The 27514-nt window shown below is 43.5% G+C and overlaps 2 protein-coding genes across 2 annotated transcripts; both read right to left on the bottom strand.

Moving 5' to 3' along the window:
* Positions 1-8608: 8608 nt before the first annotated feature.
* Positions 8609-13643, bottom strand: LOC115565125 (importin-4). Its single transcript, XM_030390123.2, has 2 exons — positions 11728-13643; positions 8609-10555 (listed from the first exon to the last, which is right to left on the bottom strand). The coding sequence occupies exons 1-2, from the start codon at positions 13447-13449 to the stop codon at positions 8927-8929; spliced, it is 3351 nt and encodes a 1116-aa protein (XP_030245983.1). The 5' UTR covers positions 13450-13643; the 3' UTR covers positions 8609-8926.
* Positions 13644-14959: 1316 nt separating this feature from the next.
* LOC115565124 (uncharacterized) lies at positions 14960-16280 on the bottom strand. The gene has a single exon (XM_030390122.2). It carries the CDS (start codon positions 16143-16145, stop codon positions 15072-15074), a length of 1074 nt encoding a protein of 357 aa, XP_030245982.1. The 5' UTR covers positions 16146-16280; the 3' UTR covers positions 14960-15071.
* Positions 16281-27514: the final 11234 nt, after the last annotated feature.

Genomic DNA, 27514 nt, shown 5'->3' with positions numbered 1-27514 from the left:
TGAGCTCGTCAACTTTGTGTCACCTTTTGTGAACTGCGCCTGCCGTGCATATTTCATCCGGCGCCAATCTCGGCCGGGCCAAAATCAACAACAACTTTCAAACACTTTGCATTTATGCGACAAACGCGATATATATATACATATATGTCTATGTATGTATGTCTGTATATAGGGTCTGGCTCAACCGATTCCGCTTTGCCATAAATCATTTGGCTGCCGCGTTTGCCGCAGAATGACACACGCTTGGACAGCGTTGCCTAGGCGCGTCCTGGCCATGGACAGCAGGTGCCCCGGCTCCTGCTGCCTCCTGCTGCCTTCTCCTGCTCGTGTGCTTGTTTACAGTTTTGCTTTGGCTGCTGCGAGGGTCACAAATTGTTTTGCTGTCGAGGATTCAACAAATTGGAAAGTGTTCACAAGTAGCTGCGCACGTGCCACTCTCTCTCTCACTCTCCCTCCCTCTCTCTCTATCACTGTCTGTCCACAGCCATTTAATAATAAAAATGTGAACAAAAGTTTTTGGCGGCTTTACGGTGAGCTCTCCATTATTTATATAAAAATTTAAATTAAATAAGATTAATTCGTAGCCTCAACTGATGCCGGCCCTGCTCCTGCTACTCCCACTACTCCTGCTGCTGCCAGCTCAACAGCTCTCCAGAAAAAAAAAAAGAATTCACAAGCTTAGCTCGAGTCCGGCCATGTCCAAGTTTGTGCGGCAGTCACAGTTACGGCTTTCACTTTGACTTCAAGTGGAATGCCAGTTATTGTTGTGGTCTCCCTGCTCCTGCTCCTGCTTTGTTCTCTGTTCTCTGTTTTGTTTGTTGTTGTTGTTGTTGTGCGCGTGATTTTGGTCACTTTGAGGCAACTTTTGCATAATTCCACTCAACGCCCACTTGAAGATGACTAATGATGCCGCTCTCCAGCCCAGCCCAGCCCAGTCCAGTCCAGTCCAGCTCAGTCCAGTGGCAACAGCAGCGAGAGGCCAAATATGCCGCAAATATGTCACATTTGTCTAGTGACAGGCAGCCGCAGCGTCGACCACTTCAAACTTCAATTTAGCACCCGACAAACCCCACACACACACACAAAGAGAGAGAGAGGGAGAGAGAGAGAGAGAGAGAGAGTGGGAGGGAGACAAACAGTTGAAGCTTACGTGACGGTGATTTTTCTAAGCTGTCATCTGCACTGGCCGGAAGAGGCGCAGTCCATGGCGCTAATTGTCAGTGCCCCAAAACTATGCCCATTTACAGTTGCTCTCCCGGGTGTTCCGTAATTGGTAAGCGACGGCATTTCGTGGGGCTGATTGGACGATTTGAAGTGAGCGCACATATTGTCAGAGATCGCGTAATAATTTCAAATAATATCAAATATGGCGAATGTGTGGGAAATTATGCTGCATGCCCCACAAAGTAGGCAATGGAAAATGTATAGCAAATAATTGCTGAAATTGCAATTGGAAATACATATATATGTATGTATATGTATGTGGGTTAAGCTAAAACAAATTAGAATCGAAACGGGAATTCGAATTGCAATATCAATTCGAATTGGCATTGGTATTCGTATTGGAGCTGCAACGGCTGTGATTGATGTGCAAAATGCGAAAAATATTGCGACAAATCAAATTGCGGGGCGTGTGGTGGGCTGGGTAAAACAAATGCAGGCAGGTGCGGAAAATGAGTGTAAAAAAACATAGCATAGAGAGAGAGAGAGAGAGAGAGAGGGGGTAAAGGATAGCCTCAGCTCGATGCAATTAGTGACAGCCTGCTAAATGCGCCGCCAGGTGGCGCCAGCCCATTTTTGGTGTCAAGTTTGTTGCGCTAATGAACAACAAACTCGAACAACTTTTACAGCTGGCCAGGTGGGCGGGGCGGGGCGAGGGCGCAACGAAGCCAAAGATGAAGCAAGTGCAACAGAAATATTCACAAGAAGGCGGACAAATTAAATGAAAAGCAATTAAAGCACTTAAATGCAAGTTGGCCAGGTGATGTACCGCCCAGCCCCGGCACCGCCCCCCTGCCTCACGGCTGTCATCTGCAGGCGCTGAAATGAAGATAAAGCAGCAGCAGAGGCATCTAGGAAAAAAACAACAGCAACAACAACAGCAACAACAACAACTAAACTGAATCGCAATTTGTAGCTGGAAACGAAATTGGAAACCATAACCGAAAAGTTGGACATGCAAATGAGTGGAAGAACTTGGAGGGGGGGGGGGGGGGGGGGGGGGGGGGGAGGCACGACAACAGGAGCTGCAGGTAACATTCTGCGCATCGATTGGTTTCGCATCAGCAGATGGGATTATGCCAGTTGCCTCCTGGAGGCAGGAGGCGTGGCATGCGACGACTGCTGCAATTTTCGATAAATTCGTGGCTCAGAAGATGTCGCAAGCGCGGACGAGATAAAGACAGCGAAAGCGAAGAGAGAGACAGAGAGAGAGACAGAGAGAGAGAGAGAGACACAGAGGCTGAGGCTTGAGCTGAGGAAGCAGCAGCAGATAAGAATAAAATAAAAGTATTTCATTCATTTCCATAATTTTAATAAAATTGAAGAAAAATATTCAAGGCACTGGCACAAGCCAGGCCAAAAATAAAGAAAAATATCTGAAAAACGAAATGGAAAATGTGCGGCATGTAATGACAAGTTGGGAAAACCGTTTGACGTCAGCTGCACAGTGGTTCCAATTTATGATGTGGAGAAACTAGTGAAAACTTTTTAAAACTGTCATTGTCATTGTCATTGTCATTGTCATTGTCATTGTCATTGTCATTGTCATTGTCATTGTCATTGTCATTGTCATTGTCATTGTCATTGTCATTGTCATTGTCATTGTCATTGTCATTGTCATTGTCATTGTCATTGTCATTGTCATTGTCATTGTCATTGTCATTGTCATTGTCATTGTCATTGTCATTGTCATTGTCATTGTCATTGTCATTGTCATTGTCATTGTCATTGTCATTGTCATTGTCATTGTCATTGTCATTGTCATTGTCATTGTCATTGTCATTGTCATTGTCATTGTCATTGTCATTGTCATTGTCATTGTCATTGTCATTGTCATTGTCATTGTCATTGTCATTGTCATTGTCATTGTCATTGTCATTGTCATTGTCATTGTCATTGTCATTGTCATTGTCATTGTCATTGTCATTGTCATTGTCATTGCTCTATCTCTCTTTTTCATTTGTAGTGTTATTAATATGAAGATCCAGTCCAATATATACATATGTACTTTGCCTCACTGTATTTTGTCTTAAGCTGCTACCAATCTAGCTCTTACCTGCTAGCTAGCCCCCAGCCCCAGCCTTCGGTGCGTTGACATACATGTGGCGCCATTGCCTCCAAATCCAAATCCGGATCCATTGCTGTGCCAACCGAGCTACCGGCCACCGTCGACTGCTACCATCGACCAGAAATCCAGCAGGCAACCCACCAAATGTCCTAACCTCCTCGGCTTCTGTGCACGCCCTGTCTCCAAATGACATAATTCAGTTGCTGGTAAAGTTTTGACTGATGCTGATGCTGCCATACGTTGTCCTTGCCCCACTCTGCTGCTGCCTTTGCTAGCCCCATTCCTGCTCCTCCTGCTGCTGCTGCTGCTACTATTGCTACTACTGTTGTTGTTGTTGTTGTATGGTAAAGTTGAACGTTGAATTTTGATGTTCGTTGATTGCCATCACCCATCTGCACACTTGTTTTCGAAGATATGTCACCAGGTGTAGCTGCGCATTTAATCCGACCAAAAGTCGCAACATCAACAGCCAAACGTCAGACGTCAGTATTTTGCCCGGACCACGGCCCGGCCATGGCTGCCCGCCAGGCACTTGTAAATGTCAAAAGTCGAGTTGAGCCGGTGCTCTGGCAGCAGTACCAGCAGCAGCAGCAGCAGCAGCAGCAGTAGAAGTAGGAGCTTGTAACATGTACCTCTGCTGCTCCTCCTACGGCTGCTGCTCATTCTGCTCCTGCGGCTGCCTCTGTCCACAATGCAAACGACTTTCACTTGAACTTACTCGTATTTGTGTCATGTTACCCATACGCCGCGTGGGCCACACTCGAAAGCGAAAACAAAAACAAAAAAACAATGGCAAACACAGAAAATTCTAATATAACACAAATTAAAATGCTCAAAAGTTCAATGACACACAAAAGCAAGGTACGGCTGCTTCTCTTACTCTTCCTCTTACTGCCTGAGCAGAGCTTCGAGCATCCAAGCTCCATGAAAACCTTTTTTTTGTGTATTTCCTGTGAATTCCGGCGCTTACAACTTAGTTACTAATTTGTCTTTAAGTGCGTAAATAGATTAGATTCGCAGAAATACAGAAAGAAAAAGTTAATAAGTTGTCACTTGATGGGATTTCTAGACGATGCTTGAGGAAAACATTTCAAATCAGTAAGGGTGCTCTAGTCGAGGCTGCTCGAATAGGAGATACCCTGAACCCTACCAGCTGATATGCTAATGATTCTGCACTTATTTTATACAAACATAAATTTGCAAACTTTGCTTGCTCAGCATCAAACGATCTAGTAGTCCGCCTGTTTGCTGTCAAATATCTTGATATAGATTTAAATGTGTTGTAAAAATCATCAGTCTTACGATAAAATGGATAGACGAAATCCGGTAAGTTTTTTTATTTATTTATTTATTTGTTTTATTTTTTCAATATTAACTAGATGTGAATTAATTTAGCTCAAAGACGGAATGGATTATCCTGTCAAGAATGTGCGACGTAAGCTTAGACATTTACATGAATTTATATTTATACATTTAGGTGCTTTATATACACATACTTTCAGCTGTCGTCGTTTCTTTAGATCTACCTATTCTAGGGCCAGACTCCGAAACACCGAAACGTCCGCCTGTAAGTTTTCCTTTTAGTATCAATGCGCCAGCTATTGATTCTCGTTTTCAGGGTAGTCCACGTAAGAATCAGTCGGACTTGGTGTCAAGGAGTGAAGAAAGTGCCAATAACAGAGATGCAATAGCAAAAGTGTTGCGACGGTGTATGAAGAAGCACAACAAGATGGTGCCCACTGTCAATAATGGGTTTGAACGCGGTCTGAAGCCAGATTATATCCTAACCGCATTGAAACAGCAAAATGTGCTAGTGCTTGCTGTGAGGTGCAAGCATCGTAGGCTGCCAGAGCTTATAACTGCGCGGGACTTGAAGAAGCATGCCCCAAAATTGTATATTCGATATTACGTGGACAATTCAGATCATTTTCATTATGAGAGGCCTACATAATATTGTGAAAATCATCTTCATGAAACTTAGATTATGATTAAAATATGGATATGTATGTATGTGGCCAAAGGACAAGTCTCTAGTACTTGAAATACGCCTTTTACAATGGTGTGGGTGAGGGAATGCATATGGGGGATATGATCAAGAGTATATGTACATATATACAGTAGAATTCAGTTATAGCGACACTCAAGGAACCGACGATTTTACGTCGCTATACCCGGTGGACGCTTTAACCAGAAGGTTTCTTTCATATAAGTTTGTATGGGGACCAAGCAAGACATCGAATTTTCGTCGACATAACCGGTTGGACGCTTTAAGCGGAGTCGTTATAACCGGATTCTACTGTACTTTATGGGGTCCGCCACGCCTCCTTCTGCCTCTTATATACTTTATATTATACCCTGATTTCCCATTTTCAATGGGCTCAGGGTATAAACATATATAAATTAAATTTCACCCTTACTCGAATTCCTAAAAATTTTATGTTTTAAAAATAAAAAAATAAAAATAACATTTTAGTATATCTAAAAAGCCGAAACATTTTATAATGCCAACGCTCAAGACCTGATAGTCTATATAGGTGCTTGAACCCATAGTACGAGCCATCTGTACCATCTTTACTATAACTTAAACTCAGCTCGCTTCATTTCAAGCCGAATGAACTTCGAAGTGAAGAGCTCAAAGTATGAGCAACTTTTAGCAGTCGAAAATCTGATGAGAATCTTACTGAAAAACATTTCAGCTTTACTAAATGCTAATTACGGGGTATCGTGCAGTCGGGCAGTGACCTCTCAGCACTCTGGAGTACATCTCCTATTTCAGGCTGCTTTCGTTTACAAGCTGATGCGCAATTAATATGGCAAATCATAAGACGTCGCCAAGCGCAACCTGAGCTGCTTCACACCCATTTGATCTTGGTCGTGCGTGCCATTTGAAGTTGGAAAATACACGCACACACGCACACACACACACACACACACACACGCACACGCACACAGTGGAGCACACGCATAACCCTAACCCGCGGCGGGTCAAGGTTGATGCCGCGCTGTGATGCCCTCTGTATATGAGCGACTCGCCTCGAGTTTGTTGTGGGCGTGGCAGGTTTTTGTTGTTGTTTGTTTGTTGTTTTTATTATATTTATGGCCACTACGTGTTGTAATGGGCGTGTTGCTTTCTGGTTTTCCATTTTTTTAGAGGTTTGTTTTTGCCCATTTCATTTCATTTTTTTTTTTTTCATTTTAAGAGCCAAAGCGACAACATAAAACAGTCGTCAAATTTATTAAGTGACATTTTGCCAAGGCAAAAAACAACAGCAGCATAAAAAAGACATTTGTCGGACACACACACACACACACATGTGCAGCTAAAAGTGAAAAAAAAAGCTAGCTAGGAGTTGGCTGGGGATAGAGGGAAAACGAAAAACTCATTTCAAGTTAATTAGACGAGCGCGGAATAACAGTATATGCAGCACAGCAAAGCAGAAGAGAACGAAGACGAAGGAGAACAAGTAAAAATGGCCATAAAGGAAGATAAAAAGCGCAAGAGAAAGAGAGAGTGCGAGAGAGAGAGAGAGAGAGAGGGAGAGAGGTAGGGGGAGGCAGGCAAACCCATATAGAAACGAAATTTTGCGCTACGCAGAAAAAAAAGCGTATAATAAAATAAAAAAAGAGACAGAGAGAGAGAGAGAGAGAGTTAGTAACTGAGTGAAAGAGAGGAGCATAATGAAATTGTTGGCAGAATTGCTGGGGCTATAAATTAAATATTAATTAATTGGCCAGTCTGTCTGTTCGTGGCCAAAAACAAAAACAAAAAGCCGTCACTGAAAGAAAGGCAGCAACAACAACAATAAATGTGAGAGCGAGAGGGAGAGAGAGGGAGAGAGAGCGCGCAAATGGACTCGCTCGAAGGCCGCTCGGGCCTGGCCATGTCGCGTCGCTTATTTTGCATTTTCTAATTGCTCATCAGGCGTATGATTGTTACATTTGGGCCAGGCCAGACCATCTTGGCTAATTGCATTTTATTTCATTTCGCTCGCCCTATTGACGACAATTTGCTGGCAATTCAATTCGCCTAAAAAAAAAAAAAAAAAGCAAAAGAAAATCATGAAAACATTTTCCCAAGGCTTGTTAAAGAAAATTGTTGCTTCGCTTTGTCCGCTAATTGCATTGAAACAGTTTACATATTTAGTTGTCCCTTAGCGGGTCAACCTTCTCCCGCTCCTGCTCCCACTCCTGCTCCCGCCAACTCCCTGGCATTGCTTCCGCTTGGCTTGAGAATTCGATTTGTCGCTATGCTTTTCGCATTTCCCTTTGGCCAGCGATCCAATCAATCACCCCCAAACATCCTTTTATTGCATTGTTTCATTGCCCTCCATCCGCACAGACAGCTTAGAAAAATGAACAGCAAGCAGTCCACTTAAATAGCTTCATGACGTTTAACTTTGATCGATTGCCCCGTAAATATGGCCACGTTTATATGTATACAGTATAATATAATCTGTGGGGCTAAGCCCCTGACAGCGCATATAATGGCTTGATAAAGTCTTAAATACTCGACTTTTAGCACCGTGCCAGAGGCAACGGGCACAGCGCGTGGGCGCAACCAACCCGAATTAAAGCCAAGACAACGAGCAGTTCGATAAATTAGAGTCAAATTTAATGAACCTAGAAGGGATCATTGCTGGAGGCTCTTACCCATTGAGTCCGATAGGTGGGGAGCGATAACTGAAGTCACCTTAAATCGTTATGAAACTTTAGTTTAACTCACATTTTTATCCTTTCTCTCGATTTTCATCTGACGTTTAAGCAAAATTTACTTGAGATATTAAATAGATTTTTCGTATGCTGGAGGCTCTTACCCTTATAGGTGGGCATCGATAACTAAAGTCACCTTAAATCGTTATGAAACTTTAGTTTAACTCACATTTTTATCCTTTCTCTCGATTTTCATCTGACATTTAAACAAAATTTACTTGATATATTAAATAGATTTTTCGTATGCCGACATTTACACCAAATCGATTATTATCGATCGAACTGAGACTCGCTATGCGATGAAATTATCATATGTATATGCCTCTCTCCGTTTAATTATTGGCATAAGCTGTAACATTCCACATTTTAGTTGGAATATATTCTATCATAACATTCTAAGGTCAACCCATATCATTAAATCATATAATATACCCATTGCCATTATCGACGTTAACTTTCTTCAACTTCTTGATATCCCTTGAACTCCACTTACATCCATATCAAGTTTCAGATTAAAATCGATTTCATAAATTTACTATTTCTAAATATTATCAAAAAACTTTAAATAATATATATCGATAATTTTGATATAATAAAACACCCACTCGATTAACTTGTAAGAAATTCAGCTTTATTATCTCATTAGCTGATATAAAAGAGAATTTTGCTTCAGGTACCGAAATTTGGGTTTCATCACTAGAATTTGGTGTACCTAATATATATATTGGAGCATAGTCCGACTCTTACGTCTTCATTTGGTATATCGAATTTGAAATATAGAGATAGTTGTGTTATCGAATACAAAGATCCATTTGTTTTTTGCCTGAATTCTCAGTTAATAATCCTTCCTTCGCTGTTGCTCTCGTTCTCGCTCTCGCTCTCGCTTTCGCTCCATCGCTTGCCCCGCGTTCGTTTCCGTTCTTTGAACTAGTTCAGTGCCATTTTTACCATAGCCGCCGGAAACTGTTGACTGATCTCGTCGTACAGCGGCTTGCGATCGCGCCTGATCTGAGTCAGTAGCCTAATAGCTCTGTCCTGGGTGTTCTCGTCCGGCAGCTGCTGCTTCTCCAGGGACTCGAGCAGCAGCTGCACCGTCTCTCTGAGATGTGGCTCCAACAATTGCGGATATTTCTCGTAGAGGCGACGCATGGCCTGTACAATGTGCAGATACGCACCGAATTCGCTGCGAAGGGGCAAATTCGCATAGAGCAAGGCCAATGTATTCTCGTTGGTGATGGTGTCGACGTTGAGCATCATGCGAGCCACAACCGCACAGACCAGCTCCCGCTCGGCCGACGACAGCAGCGTGCAGGCATCGAGCGCCTCTATGAAGACCGAGGAGGTGGCCTTCACGATGACGTCCGCGCTCTCGGTGTCATGGACATGGCTGAGCAGCCAGTGGAGCACATCGATCGCAAATTTGCGGGATTGCGGCTTGCCATCCATCATGCAGTCGACGGCGCTGTAGCAGAGCACATCGTAGTACTGCTCGGCCATGACGCCCAGCGGCTCCATGCAGCGGAAGACCAGATTGTACAGGAAGAACAGATGGGCCGTTACCTGGCCGGAGGGCTTGCACTGGCGCAGGCTCTTCAGGAATCGATTGCTAATGCTCTGGAAGTGGGTGGCGAATTGGCGTTTGCTCATCGACTGGCCAAAGGCCGGCAGCAGATCGCCGACGGCCTCCATCACCTGCATCTCGGCGTAGAGCGCCTGGCTCCACTGCTGCAGCACGGACATCTTTGTGTCCTGGCCAATGTTGAACTGGCAGCTCAGCTTGCGCCGCAGCGTGCGACGCACCACACTGATGATCATGTCGGAGAAGCCCTCGCCCTCCAGCGCATCGGACTTGAGCATCTTGAGGAACAGCGTGATGCAGTTCATGGCCCCAATCACGTTCGCCGTCTCCTTGGCCGTCTCCACAAAGTCCACCAGGTCGGGCATCAGCTCCTGCCACTGCCGCTTCGTCTCCTCCACGTCGTCCTTGTAGAAATGCAGTGCTGCCAATTGGCTCATCGCCTCGTAGGCCGCCCGGCGGGTCAATTCGTTGCGCGCATCGCTGCAATCGGCAACGTAGCGCTCCGTATCGGTCAGACATGGGATGAGTGCATCGGGCACATGCTCAGCCAGCTCCTTGATGCACAGTAGCGCCTCGTCCGCTGCCACCGTTGTGGACAAGCTGTCGCTGCTGGTGCCGCTTCGGGAGTTGCCATCGTTCTCCGTCTGGTCGCCGTGCCCGTCGCCGATGCTGTCCTCCTCGGCGCAGATGCTAGCATCGGCATCCGTCTCCACCTCGAGGTCATCGGCGTCCCGCTCCTCGTCGGTCGCCTTGCCGTCGTTGGGGCCGTCTTTGATCGCCAAGAAGAGGCCACCCATTATGGGCTCGACATGATGCAAGATCATATTTGGAACATGCTTGGCCAGCGCCCCCAGCAGCTCGAACGTAAACACCTGCACACCATTCTCGTTATGCAGCAAATCCAAGAAGCAGCCCATTAGCTCGGGCGAACGATACTTGAACTTCTCTGTATCTACGTGGCTCAACATGTTGATAACCTGAAAGAAGGAGCAGGAAATGTGATGATAGAAGAGGAAGTTAACGAAATAGAAGGGGAAGCAAAGAGCAACAGAGAGATCGGCGAGATGAGAGAGATCAATGGGAAGAAGAGAGTAAAAAGAGAGGGAGGTAAAGCAGTGAAGAATAGGGGAAAGACAATAAATGAATGGGAAGAAAAAGTTGAGGAGGGAAAATTGGATAGAGATATGACTAGACGATCGATGAAAGAGAGAGAGAGAGAGAGAGAGAGAGAGAGAGAGAGAGAGAGAGAGAGAAAGAGTGAGAGGGAGAGAGAGAAAGAGAGAGATAGAGAGAGAGAGAGTGAGAGGGAGAGAGAGAACGAGGAGAAACAGTGAGTGAGGGAAGAAGAGACAGAAAGAAGAGAAGAAAAGGAGAAAATGCGTGAAAGGAAGAAAAAATTAAAGCGATAGAAGAAATAGAGAAAAAATAAGAGATCTCTCTATAGAGAAAGCGAGAGAAAAATGTAAAATCAGTGAAAGATTAGAATTGGCAGTCCAATAACCAAAAGTGGCCAAGCAAAAGAAGAAAATAGAGAAAGAGAGAGAGAGAGAGAAGCAAGAGAACAGATTGACACAGAGGAAAACCAATAATGAAGAGTGAAAAAGATGAGATAAAAGAGTGAAAGTAAGTTAAAGACAAGGGAAAGCAACGTAGAGAAGAAGAGAAAGCATTGAATCCACTTCAGTGAGAGGGATATGAGAAAAGAAGACGCAAGAACAAAGATTGACAGAGAGGAAAAAATTGAAAGAAAGGCTAGAGAAAGAGAGAGAGAGAGAGAGAGAGAGAGAAAATCAAAGAAACGCAGAATATAAATATGTAAGATCGAGATAGAGAGAAGTAAGAACAATGATTGCCAGTGCAGAAAATGAGAATGAAAGGTTAGAGAGATGAAGTAATGAGAATAAGAGGCTTTCTCTAGCTATTGGTTTTTGCCTTTCTTTGCTTAAAGAAAGGCAATAACAAATACCTATACGTCACTGATCAATTAGGGGAAGAAAACGTAAGCTTGAACTAAAATAAAGAGTGAAAGAAAGGAAAGCAAGGGAAAACTCTAAGGAAAGAAATAAATGGAAAGAGAGGAAAGTCGAGGGATTCATATACATATCTAATGCTGCCACAATAGGTCTATCTATGTGGGCCAACAACATACCTGGACTGCCTGAGTTCGTAGCACCGTTTGGTCGTCGTTGGGCGTGTGCCTGGCCAGCGGCAGGGCGACGGCCAGGACCTCGTCGAAGTGGGGCTTGAACATATCCGTGGTCATTTTGGCCAGAGAGGCGATGGCACTCAGCGCCAGCTGGCGCAGCGATATGGAGTTGTGGTTGGGATCGGCCGTGTACATCAGTCGGCGCATCAGTTCGCCCAGATGCGGCTGGAGCGCCTCTCGCCTCAGGCTCTCGCAGTAGATCTCCAGGGTGCAGAACATGCGGGTTTGCGACTCCGTCTCGTGATCGGTCAGACGCTGTGCCGGCGTCATCTGATCGAGAAACTCGCAGAAGAGCCGCAATATTTGCGGGGCCAGCACCGTGATTTCCGGCTGAAGATTCTCGGCCAGAATGGCGAGCGCAAAGTGCGCGGATCGGCGCACCATCGAATCGACATCGTGCACGCCCCTCTCGACGGCAGCGACAAAGCTGTGCAGCGGATCGTCCGCCAGCAGGTCGGTGAAGCCCTTGGCCATTAGGGCCAGGAACAGATAGGCGGCGACGCGCTGCAGCGCCGACTTCTGCTGGTCCAGCTTGGGCAGCATGAGGCGCAGGGCGCGCTGTGCCACACGATTCGTGTCCGACTGGGCGGCAATGAAGAGGACCGTTTGGGCCGCCTCGGAGAGCGGCGATTGCGATTCATTGCTGTCCACCAAATAGAGCTCCTCGCCATCGGCGTCCAGGGCCGGCTTGACGGCCATCAGATGGAACAGCGTCATCAGCAGCTTGTCCATCATTTTGAGACGAATGATGTGCCGGCGCTTGTGACGCACACAGTTCCTCAGCGAGATGATCGCCTGGACGCGTATCTCATCGCTCAGATGCAAGTCGCCGGCCAGCCCCATCAGCTTGTTGAGCACCACGTGCAGCTGGGGCCACACCAGCTCCGGCAGATGCTTGTTCAGCTTGACGAGCACATCGAAGCCGCGGTAGCTGCGCTTCGGATTCGGCAGGTAGGCGAACGCGTGCGTCAGCTCCATGATCAGCGGCAGCGTGGCGGCTAGCTCATCCTGATCGCTGATGTGGCTGCGAAACAACGGTATGGCCATGCTCCAGCCGGCAAGCAGATTTTCGGTTGCCTGCGAACCCAGATCACCGTTCTCCTTGGCCTTCTGCAGGGCGTTCATGAATATGCTCTTGGCGCGCAGCAGATACTTCTCGAAGACATTCGGCGCCCCCTTCATCAGCAGCTTGAAGCAAATAGAGCCCAGCTGCTGGGCGATCTTGTCGGGGCAAACGCACAGGTCGTTGATGTGATTCATGATGCGATTGTTCCACTCGGACGTCTCGTCAGTGGCGTCCATCACATGCTCCATCACCAGGCCAACACAGCGCACGATTGTCATCTGCAGGCTCTCGTCGTCGCTGACGGACATCGACTTGAGGGCACTGAAGAGCGCCTTCTGCGTCTCCTGCTGCTGGCTGAACGTCATCTTCTTCCACATGCCCGCCTGGGCCAATCGATTCTTCAGTATGTGGCCCGAGCACTTGCGCATGGCCGGCAGCTTACCCACATTGCCCAGCATCAGGCACAGCTCGACGGTGCTGTCCGGATTGGCATGGAGGCTGGTCAGCTCCTCGGTCGATTGATGCATCAACTCCGACGGATTGTTCATAATGTCGCCCAACAGCTGGACCACTTGTGTGCGACTCTGTTCGATGGCCATGTTCTTCGCTTTGAGTCTCACGCTGGATGTATTTTCGTCAAGTCTGAAGCTGGCTGTGGAAGCTAACTGAGGAACCGCACTTGGATCTTGGCAATTGTGTGCAAACGCAATTTCAATAATATTCTTAAATCAATACTAAGCGCGTTGTACTGATTAGTTCGGTAGTAAAAAATGTACAAGAACTATCCCTAGGGTATCACTTTTATATATTTTTGAAAAAAAAAAGGAAAAAAAATTGTGAAAAAATATAAATTTCAAAACACGTTATTTTGTTCGACTAACAAATGAAAATGAACTAACAAACTAACGAAATCCAACATGCTCGACTCGACTTTGCTCGCCTACTTTGATGCCCAATACATGAGGCTGAGAAAAAATTTACCGGCTGTCATTGATCAAAATTCAATCGAGTCTCGATAAACTGTAGCCCGATAAATCGAAAATTGCGATAACTTGTAGTCGATAAATCGAAAATTGCGATAAACTCAACCAGATTCTATCCCCTTTGAAAAAATGTATTCTCGTTGAATTGAATTTCTATTTAAGTCGAAAAAAAAAAAGATTCCCTTGCCATTTCGAATTATCGCTAGTCGACTCTACTTAAATATCTGAACTTCTCTGTTTATGGTAATCTTCCAATTCCAATCATTTTATGCCCTGAACCCATTGAAAATTGCAAATCCGAGTATATTGGTTTTGTTACAAGTATGTAACAGGCAGAAGGAGGCGTGGCAGGGCCCATAAGGTATATATATTCTTGATCAGGGCGACAAGCTGAGTTGAATTAGCCTTGTCCGTCCATCTGTCCGTCTGTCCCTATGTTTAAACGCGTCGATCTCAGAAGATATAAGAGCTAGAGACTTCAATTTTTTTTAAATGTCCGTATATATAGCGTGCATATCGAGATTATCACTAAAAATCGATAACTTGTCCTGATATTTTGTTATCGATAAAAAACCGTATCGAAAATCAGTTATAAAAATATATCGCCCACATCTTTAAAGCTAAAGTTTCCAAATTTAAAATGTATATTAAGATGTATTTTATACAATTTCGATTTTTGTTCAAATTTACGCCCCCACCCTCTTTCCTATATCCACCCCCTGCTCATATATTTGTAATTAGCGTATTTCAGATACTAGAGACTTGTGCTTCGGTATACACATACTTGTGCTTCATTAAGAGTGTACGTCTAGAAATTAAATTATTCAACAAATAAATTGTCATAGTATTGGCAATACTACAAACAAGCATACAAAATTCTTAGTCAATCAATCTGTCTATCAATCAAATATTCAAGCAGTCCATCAATCAACTAATTAGTCAATCATTGGGATAGTCAATCAGTCAGTGGGTCAATCTAAGCCATTCACTGAATCTCCCACTGATTGACTTATTCCATCAGTCCAGTCCAATTCAGTCAATCAATTATATGATACTCCATTACATATGCTTTTATATATCTATTTGAACATTTAATTTTTTATTATTATTTTCATTTTTCGTTTTTTTTTATAGATTTTTTTCACAGCAATATTTTCAACCAATACTAAAACAATGATGCAATTATTTCCGAATTTTGCGTCTCAAATTGAGGCATTAGTCGACATGCCCGGCACACGCTACGCACTGGATACAGCCGGCTTCCTAATCGACGTCAGCTTCGGCTCCTTCCCTTTACCCGGCTCCGACTTCGGTTCCAGTCTCTGTTTCATCCCTGCCTTTGGGTCCACCGTCGGCGGTGCCTTCGGCTTCGCCTTCGCCTTCGCCTCCGCCTTGCTCATCTCCCTCAGCTCGCGCTCCATTTTGGTGCCAGCTTCAACCGCTTTGCTGACCGCAGCGCTCTGTAGCTGGAGCTCTGGTATCGGTAATGGCAGCAGAGTGCGCGGCGATGGCGGACGCTGCAATTTCCATGGATAGACACGGCCCGAGCGCTCCAGCAGCCCGCCCTTGGGCTCCGGACGCATCGGAATTGGGACCGGCAGCAATCCGCTCTGCTTCAGCATAGAGCTGAACTTGCTCTCGCTGTTCAGGGCGTTGTAGATCTCGATCTTTTTGAGCGAGATCAGCTCGAGGGTGGGCCACTCGTAGCCCTGGCAGATGCAGTTGTCGTGCCAGAAATCAAACTCCTCGGTCGTGAACGCCATGTTGGAGACATCGTTGAGCTCGTGCTTCTCCACCAGATCCTCGTAGCGCAAATGGAGTACAATATTTGTCGGGGTTTTGCCCACATAATAGCCCTCGGCCAGCTCTGATATGCCCATGATTTCGGCAATGCGATATTCGGCCGGCACAGTCATTGGAGTCACATTCAGTCGCACAAAGCAGTTACGCACCGTCGCCTCGAAATTGTTGCAGCGCAACAGCTGCTCGAGCCGGTGCCGGGTCAAACGCAGCGCGTCCAGCTGGACGAGAGTGCGAGCCGGCATCGTTGCCTTTGGCCCCCCCATCACATCGACGACCACGTTCACCTCACCAATATCGTCATCGACGCGCACGGGCATGGAGCGCATGCGCTGCAGCTCCCACAAGATTTCCGATTTGGGCCGGTGTTTCCGTTGCTCGGTTATTCCAGTCCATGGCAGCTTTAGCGGCTTCAATAGCTGCACCAGATCCGCTGGATTGTACAAACGTGGCGAGCTCTGCTTCGAATTTGACTTGGACTTGGTCCTGGCTTTTGGCTTTGATCCCGACATTTCAATTACTCCACGCTGACCCCGGCGTTTGCTCACTGCTTAGCTAGCTGTTTATATAGTCTGTACTTTTGCTAAATATGCCTCAGCTCTCTGAGTGATTTTCGTTTCAACTGACTGCTGGCAGTCAAGCGCACGCCTCCCTCGATGCGGCTACTTGGCATCACATACGGACGGACGTACGCACATACGTACGTACGTAATGCCGTAACGACGGCTTACGGTTATTAATTTGGAATTTCAATTGCTTTTGAATGGCGGCCAAATGTGTGGATGCTGCCAGAGCAGAGACTAAATGCTTTTCATTACACGCATATCTACATATACCATATGGGGTGTATACACTATCGTCATGGCAATATTTATTGATATTTTTGTTAGTCATATACATACATTTTCTTGTTAAGATCTTCTACATACATATATTATTACAGGGTATTAGAAGTCCTAATTAATACATTATTTTGTCTATTCACAATTTTTTCATTTTACAGGGTATCACCAAGCTAGTTAGTCATATACGTACATTAGTTAGTCATTCTAAATATATTATTACAGGGTATTATAAGTCTTAATTATAAATAATGTATTTATTTTGTCTTGCTAAGTTTTTCATTTTACAGGGTATCACCAAGTTAGTTTATCATATACGTACATTAGTTAGTCATTCTAAATATATTATTACAGGGTATTATAAGTCCTAATTATAAATAATGTATATATTTAGTCTATTCAAAATTTTTGCATTTTACAGGGTATCACAAAGTCTACTCCGTATGCAGCTGCCCTCGATTCTGAAGCTTATATGGTTACAGGGTATTTAAAGGGTATCTGCGATTTATAATATTTTTGTAAATTATGTTTTAATCACTTCTATCAAAAGTCGTACTCCGTATAAAATCATTCTAGGTACTTTACCTTGTACGATTACAGGGTATGGACCCTCTGTTACCGAAATTCGAAATATAATAATTTTGTAAATTATATCTTAAGCATTTCTACATAAGCTACATATATAATTACACGGTATCATGCCGTTTAATTAACACATAATTTTTTTCGTATTCAAAACTTGTTTTATTTTTAAGGGTATCATAAGCTGTACTTCTATAAGATTTTTAAAATTTACTCCATTCATTATTTCACTGTCTATTGAGTAGAATAATATAATTACAGGGTATTTTAATGCCTACTTTGTAAAGAATGTGTGCGGATGCATTTAATGACTTTTCGTATCCATTCTCTCTCTCTCTTTCTGTTACTCTCTCTCTTTTCTCTTCTGCTCTCTGTCTTTCTACCTCCTCTCTCCCGCTCCCACTCGCTCTCTCTCTCATCCCATCTCTCCTTCCCCCCTCTCACGCTCTGCTTGGACCATAAACGCCAGCCAACTATTAAGTTTATATTAATTTGGTTTTTCTTATCCTTAATTTTCCTTTACATTTTTTTTTTTTTTTTTTTTTTTTTTTTTTTGGCAACAGTTACTTGGCACATACGCTGCTTGGCGGGCCTCTCGGCCACGGCTGGTGTGAGTGGCACGCCCATTTGGAGCATTTGCCATTAAATTGGCAAAAGATTTATGGTACAATTGCTTTAATTACAGTTGCAGCTAATTGTATGCAGCCCGGGGCAGATGCTCTAGACGAGAGCCACCCAGCTACAGCTTGAGTCGAGCTGGTGCTCCTGCTCCTGCTGCTGATGCTGCTGCTGCTCCTGCTGATGCTGCTCCTGCTGATGCTGAAATCTTTGCATGCTTTGTATGTGAGTCTGCATAAATAACTTAAATGTGAATCTCGATGAGCATAAGGTGAATGCGGAGCGCATGGATGGTGGAACCCATTGAAAATGCTGCTCACGCATTGATTCGAAACTGCCAAAAACACACACACACACACATACACAGGCATAGACTTTAGCTACGGCCCACACACTTAAGGGCCAACTCGTTTATGCAAGCGCAGTCATCATCATCATCATCACGACCAACGTCATCATCATCCACATCCGCATCCTCATCCTCATCCTTGTTCACATATCATTCTGGTCCAGCATCGTCAGCGTCGATGAGTTAGTCCAACTTCAATTCCTTCACAGACTTCGATCCCAGCTCTATGTAGATGTGTGCGTGTGTGTGTGTGTGTGTATGTGCGTGCATTGGATTTTTGGTGTCGGCTTTATGATAAATTTATAAATTAATTTTGCTGAAGAAACTTGCGAAACACCTCTAGTTGCTCGAAAGGCTTGGCAATAGCGTTTCGGTCGCCTTGAATCACGTACCACATGAATGCTCATTCATCTCTGTGGGCGTGGCAGTTCATGTATGCATGATAAAGCATCAGAGTTTATGCATAAACGCGTCAGCCCAGAAGATGAGCAAATTTATGCGGACTCAAGACTCAATAATACCCGATAGCATGGACAAGTATGTTAGATTGAGAGACAGCCAAAGCCCAAGCAGGTGGAAGAGATTGCGAATGCGAATGTGAATGCGAACGCGAATGGGAGAGAGTGAAGGAGGGCACAAGGCAAAAACTGAGAGTGATTGAAGGGAAAACACTTAAGGAATCTCAAATCAGATTAGAGGAATACTCATGGAAAATGGAACTATAAATAGTGCTATGAAAGGAGAGAGAAAAAGAGAGAGTGAAAGAGAGAGAGAGAGAGAGTGATAGAGACAAAGAGAGGTAGATAAATAGAGAGAGAGAGTGAGTGAGAGAGAGAGAGAGAGAGATAGAGACAAATAGAGGTAGATAGATAGAGAGAGAGAGAGATAGATAGAGAGAGATGATTCTAAAATTGGAAAGGAAGAATACAGAAAATGGAAATGAAAGTCGAAGGAAGGCATACGACTATATCTATATCTAGAGAGACAGAGATAGAGATAGAGCAAGAAAGAGAGATTTGAGAGCCAGACAAAGAGAGAGAGAGAGAGAGAGAGCGACCTCAAGTAAGGGAAACCAAGTCATACAAGGACTTTTGGTCTACTAAGCAAACTAATGAAGACATTTGAAAAGTTTCAGTCGTGAAATTGTTGTCATATTCAGTCGAAATTGAATTTTCTCGTCTTCTGTTCGTAATTTAGGCAAGTGAAATTCAATTTTATTCGAAAGTGAGCGGGAAAAAGAGAGGAAGACACGAATGAAAGCCGGCGTATAGAAGAGTAGAGAGATTATCCAGTTGGTGCCGTGCGGCTGGTACGCGTGGTGGACTCGTATGCGATGCCAGCAAGGCGAGCGAACACCTTTCGAATGGCAAAGTTCTGCCCGTGGGCTGACGCGCAGTAGGCAGCAGCCACGCCTTGACGTTGACAGGCGCACAGAATGAAGAAAAGTTTGTCGGGCAACATGCAATGCGGCACCCTCATCCAGCTGGCTGACATGCCAGCCGTCCAGTCAGCCAGCCAGCCAGCCAGGCCGAGCTATAATGTACATGGTACAAGTATTTAACACTGCTGGCGGGTATTTGGGAATCGGGCAGGCCCCGAGAAGGGAGGGCGGCGGCGGCGGAGGTATGGCGTCTGTCTAAGTGAAAAACAAGCAAATAAACGAGCGCCTGCTGCTGCTGCTGCTGCTGCAAACAGGCGAAGCTACAAATGAATCTAGGATACGGATACCCATGTCAAAAAATAAAAGTCCTGCATACGCCGCAAAAACCAGCCGCACCGTGCCTCTCGCCCAACAGCGTTTCACATCACGCTACTCGGCGGATTGGGGGGGAGGCGGGAGGCTCGTCCTGAAGCTTGACTAGGCCACGGGCAGCGGCTGTGGCAGTGGCAGCCACTGACTGGGCGCAAAGAAACTTGTTTGTTGCACAGAAACAAAAGCGTTTCCGCTTTTCATGTAAAATGACAGAAACAAGTGTTAATGGTTTTGAGCTTAGGCTTAAACAGAGATAGCTAGCGGGTGAGTCACTGAGCGAGACAGCGAGCCCTAGATGGACAGGCAGCGATAGGGAGAGAGTGATGCAGAGAGGAGAAACTTTTCAGCGAAGCTTGCAGTTTTGATGGGCTCTTTTGTATACCCTTTAAGCGGGGCATACAAATATGTAGAGTATAATTAGCAGAGAGAATCTCTCTTGAGGCATGCCAGATATGTATGTGCTTAGCTCGAGTAAAGCCAGCTTTGATTGATGAGACGTGATAAGTGGAAAAGTATACTCAAATGTTTCAATTTCCCTTAAAGTCATTCTGTCTTTCTAATATGTTTTATAGAGTCCATCTCATCCGTCTCTTCTGCATCCCATTTCTAACTCTCCTTCGCCTTCTTATTCTGTACTTCCTTTTTCACATTACTTACTCTATCTCTACCTCTACCTCTACCTCTACCTCTACCTCTACCTCTACCTCTACCTCTACCTCTACCTCTACCTCTACCTCTACCTCTACCTCTACCTCTACCTCTACCTCTACCTCTACCTCTACCTCTACCTCTACCTCTACCTCTACCTCTACCTCTACCTCTACCTCTACCTCTACCTCTACCTCTACCTCTACCTCTACTTCTACCTCTACCTCTTTACATTAAACTCCTCTATAATAGAGTTTTTCAACCAATTGGTCGTTCTCTTTTTTTCTTTTCGAACTCGCTTTACTTAGATGCATTTTGTAAAAAATCATTGTATCTTTCACTATGATATTACCTCAACTTGTGCTGCATGTGTTCAGTTTGAAAGTTGAACTCAATTTCTGTTTGTAGACTTTTTTATGCCATTTTCTTTTTTTTCCAGTTTTTTGTTTATTTTTTTGTGTTTTACATTTTTGGATATTGCGAATTTTGAACGAATTGCAATAGGAGTTGTGTCTGAGTCAGACCCACACACACACACACACACACACACACACACACACACACACCCGACTCCCTGAGTGGATATGTATGTATTTTTTTAAATGCCCAACCAGCAGACAGAGCCAGAGTCGAACCACATTCGAACCGCATTGCCCACATTTCAAATTTTACATTTCACATTTCACATTTCGCAATTCACGTTTCACACGCTTCTCGCTCACTCTGACGGGCGACGGCGGCTTGTTGCTTTTGCTGCTTCGGTAGCTTTTTGCATTTTACCTACAGATTTTTCGTATATATGCATATGCAAATGCTCGGCCTACATGTGTCAGAGCGCCTGCTGCACTCCGTTTGCCCCTAAACAGGGGCGTGTCTAGGGAGCGGGCGCTGCCAGTGTGGAGGTGGGGCAGAGATTCTGCTAGAAAGTTTGCCTGCATGTTGCCTACTTTTTTGCGCTCGTTTCTTGACTTGTCTCTGCATGTGTGTGTGTGTGTGTGTGTGTGTGTGTGTGTGTGTGTGTGTGTGTGTATTTCTACTTCCTTTTTTTTGGAGGAGTGTAAAATTACAATAATGAAAATGTATTTGCGAAACTCTCCTAATTAGTTGAATATGAGGCATGTTGCCATTCAAATATGCTCGGCCGCTGGGCGTGGCTGGGCTTACATTTTTAAATTTTATAGTGCACTGTTAACAGTCGACAGTTTATAGTTTAGAGTTTAGACTTTATAGTTTACATTGTACAGCTAATTGTCTTTAGTTTACAGTGCACTGTTAAAAAAATATGCAGCTTATAGTGTACTATTAAGAGCATAACAGTGGACTGTTAAGAGTCTTCAGTTAACAGTGGACTGTCAAGAGTCTACAGTTTACAGTGGACTGCTAAGAGTCTACAGTTAACAGTGGACTGTCAAGAGTCTACAATTAACAGTGCACTGCTAAGAGTCTACAGTTCACAGTGGACTGTTAAGAGTCTTCAGTTCACAGGGGGCTGTTAAGAGTCTTCAGGGGACTGTTAAGAGTCTACAGATTACAGTGAACTGTTAAGAGTATACAGTTAACAGTTGCACTCGAGTCAGCAGGAGGCAGTTCAATGATAAGAAATGGATTAAGAAGGAAAAAAAAATGGAACATAGAATTCGCAATTACTTAGAAGCGCTATAAATTTTTATGCAACGTCGCTTGCCAGGCAGAGTGCGGGGCGAGGCAGGTAGTCAGGGATCGAGAGGATGGAGAGGATGAGGTGGGCAAGTGGTGTGGCAAGTGTTAAAGTTGTCGTTGTCGAGCATCGAACGCACCTGCTGCCCAGTCTCGGCTCAAAGCTCGTTTGACTTTTGTCGAAAAACTTTCTAAATACACGCGCACACACATAGATAGAGTGAAGGGGGGAGGGTGGTGTGAGAGAGAGCGAGCAATGTTGTAGCTGGCAGCAGGTGAGAGCATAAATTTAACACATTAAAGCAAGTTATTGTAATTGGCCGTGGCTGGCCCACGCGTCGTATGCGCCATGCGGGAGCGTGGCACACAGAGAAAATAATAATAAAAAAAAAGAAGGAAGCTGAACAAAAAGTGGAAGAAGGAGCAGCAGAAGCACCAGCAGCAGGAGCAGGAGCAGGAGCCGTAGCAGGAGCAGCAGCTGCCATCAAATGTCTGTCAAACATGGGCAAATATAATCTGACGCACTTTGACAAGCGCATTTACACAAATTACCGCATCAAAGTGGGCAATGTGGGCGTGGTCACACACACACCCGAACACACGCACACACACACACACATATGTACATATGATAATCACAACACATCAAGTGACAATTGAAACCGCAAACAGACAAACGGCGTGACAGGGCAGCGACTGCCTGTCTGTAACTGATATGCCTCCAAGGAGTAAGTGGCATGTGGCAAGCACCAATTGGAGTAGCACCTCTCATATGCTACGACTCTCTCTCTCTCCCTCTCTCTCTTTGCCTTCCCTTTCACGCATTGTGCATGCGTAACATGCGATTAACTGCGGCTGAGCCGCAATTAACTGTAAACAGTCGGAAATACGCAGCTGCTTTGTCAAGCGGGCGGCCAACGTAGGCATGGGCGTGCCAGAGCACTGGAAATTAAGCCTGCCGCCCTGCCGCATGCCCCCAAAAATATGCCAACACACACATACCAACCGTGCACCGTGCGGCATTCAATCATCACATGCACCCGCTGCCACAGAGGTGCCGCTCGCATGATTGATTTGCCCACTGAATAATGAATATGCCACACTATATGAATATATATGCAGGATATATACACACGTCTGTCTGATATATGTGTGTGTATGCATGCATGTGTATATCAAGCATGGCAAATATCAGCTTATGCGATCTCTCTAACCTACCTCAATTCGAATTTGCAGAAGAGAAGCTCTGAATTCTCACTGAATTGCGTTTTGCCACGTGACTCTATATGCGTGGACTGCATAGTAGTCAGCCATTGATTGAGTACGTTGTGCGTTCAAGGCGTCATAAGTACAGCGAGTTCATTTTGTGAGCAGTCTGATGGAGTTGTTAAGCGAGGTAGCTTTTCTTTATAGACAACTTTGGTCTCTGTAGCTCTATCTCCTGTCTCACTGAATACCCAAAGTTCGCTTGCATTGCTACTGCTGTTCTTATAATCTCCCAGCAATGGTCCAAGAAACCAAATCGAGCTATTGATTTTTTTGTTTATCAAATATAAGAAAAGAAAACTCAATTATTTTGCTCTTTCGTAAGAGGACGCTAGGCTGACTTGTAGAGGCTGGCTAAATATATCATCAAATGATGATATTTGGTTATAGTCATAGTTATAGCTCTTATAAGAAACCAACTTGAGATATCGATATGTATCGCTAATACAAATATATCGCAATTATATTCAACTGAAGAGCTGGTTGAGATTCGCTAGGAAAGGTAGAGGTGTAGGGGGTCATCATGGGAGGAGCTACCAACTATATAGCACTATGACACTTAAGAGCCAAGAACCACTTCAAGTTATTGATAGTACTAGTAATCGATAATGCCAATCATATATTCCTCATATTTCATATATAGCTCTTATAAGAAACCAATTTGAGATATCGATATGTATCGCCAATACAAATATATCTAAATTATATTCAACTGAAGAGCTGGTTGAGATTCGCTAGGATAGGTAGAGATTTAGGAGGTCATCATGGGAGGAGCTACCAACTATAACACTATGACACTTAAGAGCCAAGAACCACGTCAAGTTATCGCTGCTTATCGATAGTACTAGTAATCGATAATGTCAACCATATATTCCTCATATTCCATATATATAGCTCTTATAAGAAACCACCTTGAGATATCGATATGTATCGCTAATACAAATATATCGCAATTATATTCAACTGAAGACCTAGTTGAGACTAGCTAGGATAGGTAGAGGTGTAGAGGGTCATCATGGGAGGAGCTACCAACTATAATACTATGACACTTAAGACCCAAGAACCACGTCAAGCTATCCCCACTTATCGATAGTACTAATAATCGATAATGCTAACCATATATTCCTCATATTTCAAGTATTAAGCTGAGATAGACATCCACTCAGCTCATCCTGCTGATCCTTCCCCCTTCATTTTCAATTAGTTGGCAAACAGTGTCTCTGGGGCCAGCTCTCTGCCAGCCGAACGCTTTCAAAATTATTAAGTCCCAGTTGAAGTGGCGAACTGTCAAAGCAGATTTCTCACCTGCTAGAAAAATTGCTACAAACTGAAAATTTTACAATTTTTTCTTTTTTTTTATATACATTTTTGTTGCTCGCTTTGGAAATATTAGCTAATGAAGTAAATATCTCTTAAGCTGCCTGCACACACACACACACGCCTGCACAGATGGCTTCATTGAAATATCATCGGAGACAGATTCGCTCAGGCAGCAAGTGGCAAGCATTTGAGGCGCGCGTGTGCCACATTCTGTGTCACATTGAGTGCGAGGCCATTTAATAATAACGCAACGGCAAATTAGACAAACATCAGATGCGACACAAGTGTGCGTGTGTGCTTGAAGAAGAGGAAGAAGAGAGAAGCAGGAGAAAATACTAATAAAATTGTAAATGGATGAGGCATACGCCTTATGAAGTTGCCCAGCGATGGCAAACACCGCCTCACGTGCACTTGGCACATTTCTACAGCTATCACCCTCTCTCTCTCTCTCTATCTATCTCTCTCTCTCTGTCCCACTCTTCCCTCTCTAGGTCTCTATCCTTATTTGGGTAGCTTAGCCAACGGCGTATGACAATTGCAGCGCATATCCGCTTCCGGTTTGGGGCCAGGCCCTACCGCCTCTACCGCCCCCCACTACTCGACCAACTCGCACTCAGCCACGCACACAAAAGAAAAGGCCACATCAATTTGGACGCGTGCACATTTATCCTAATCACACACACATACAGAGAGAGAGAGAGAGAGTGGTAGATGGATGAGGAGAGGGGTGAGAGCGAGAGGGTGCTAGCGAGCGCGTGTAAAGGAGTGGGACAGTTTATTTATGTGCCTGCTCTTCTTTTGACGTTCTTTTATTATTTTAGTCGCTTGGCCCCGCCCCGGCCCGCGCCACCGTCCCGTCGTAGCCCCAAAACCTCAAGCTCACATCCGCTGCTCACTTTTGTCGCAATTTAGCTAAAAGCGTCGTCTAAGAGGAAGTCCTTTTTATATACCTTACTGTCTCTGCTTCTACTACTGCTGCCTCTGACTCTCTGACTCTCTCCCTCTCTCTTTCTCTATATTTCTCCTTCCCTCTCCCAATGTTACATTCTCGCATAAAAATGAGATGCACAAGTGCGCAACGCCCGTACCCAATGCCAGAGCCTTGCCACCATGACTTACTCCTCACTGAACCACACCCACTGCCTCATAGACCGCCCATCCCACACGGCCCCACACCCCTCGTTGCTTTGGCTTCTTGAGCGCTTTTCTAGCGCTTCGTTTAAGTGGATACGAGGATTTTGTCGAGGCATTTCAACTGCCTTTCATAATACACCTAATCAGCACCGGCTTCCCGCATGCATTGCCTCCTCATATTTTCTTGTCAAGAAATTATTATTTTTTAATTATATCAGATTTGAGCAATTAGCCCAGTTAATGGCGACATTTCAGCATCACAATTTGTGCTCATATATTCCATAATACGCGTTGAAATTTAAAGAAAAGCTCAAGCTCAGGCAATGACTGTAGATAATAATATATTTATGATAATTTTTAGTATTACTTATTCTTTTTATGAAATGAAAATGGGAATACAGGGCATAAAGCAAAGTATGTAACTGGCAGAAGGAGGCGTGGCAGATCGCATAAGGTATATATATTCCTGATTAGGGCGGCTAGCTGCGTTGATTTAGCCCTATCCGTCTGTCTTTCCGTCCGACCGTCTGCCCGTGTGTTTGAACGCGTTGATCTCGGAAGATATAAGAGCTAGAGACTTGAAAATTTTTTCCTAGGTATACCATGCGCATATCGAGTTTTGCTTCAAAAATCGATAAACGTTATTTTGTTATCGATTAAAAAAATGATCGTAAATCAGTAATAAACTTATATCTGCTACCATCTTTAAAATTAGATTCGTCAAATTTAAAATGAATATATGAGTTTTATACAATTTCGATTTTTGTTAAAAGTTACTCCCCCACCGCTTTATCCAGCCCCTCACTCTCATATTTGTATAAGACGTATTTCAAGTACTAGAGACTTGTGCTGTGGCCAATACATACATATGTATCTAATATTTAAATCATAATATACAAGTTTCAGGAAGATAGATTTTCACAATATTATGTAGTGCTTTCCTAATGAAAATGATCTAACTTGTTTATGAAATATAGAATATGCAATTTCGGGGCATGCTTCTTCAAGCCCCGCGCAGTTATAAACTCTGGCAGCTTACGATTTTTGAATCTCACAGCAAATACATTTTCCTGTTTCAAAGTATATATATATATATAGCAATATTTTTGTTGACCGATTTAACATATTTATTTTTATTTTTATTTTCTGTAAAAATTGCGACTAATTATAAGAAATGTTGTAATATATTTTATATACATATATATATTTATTTTTATATTTTTATATACATATTTATTATTATTTTTATTTTATATTTATTTATTTATTACATATTTATTTTTATTTTTATTTGTTTAAAAATTGCGGCTAATTAAAAGAAATTTTGTAATATATTTTATATACATATATATATTTTCTTATTTATTTATATATTATTACATACATATTTATTATTTTTTTTATTTTAAATTTTTTTATTTATTTTATATTTTTATATACATATTTATTTTATTTTTATTTGTGTAAAAATTGCGGCTAATTACAAGAAATTTTGTAATATATTTCATATACATATTTATTATTATTTTTATTTTAAATTTATTTACTTATTTTTATATTATTATATACATATTTATTATTATTTTTATTTTAAATTTATTTATTTATTTTTATATTTTTATATACATATTTATTTTTATTTTTCTTTGTGTAGAAATGTTGTAATATATTTTATATATTATTATTATTTATTATTTTTATTTTAAATTTATT

The sequence above is a fragment of the Drosophila navojoa genome, chromosome X, assembly GCF_054131105.1.
Source record: "Drosophila navojoa isolate 15081-1374.11 chromosome X, UAZ_NAV_1.0, whole genome shotgun sequence".
In the NCBI taxonomy this organism is placed as follows: domain Eukaryota; kingdom Metazoa; phylum Arthropoda; class Insecta; order Diptera; family Drosophilidae; genus Drosophila; species Drosophila navojoa.
The sequence above is the reverse complement of the archived record's forward strand: the minus strand, read 5'-3'. Positions and strand labels throughout refer to the sequence as shown.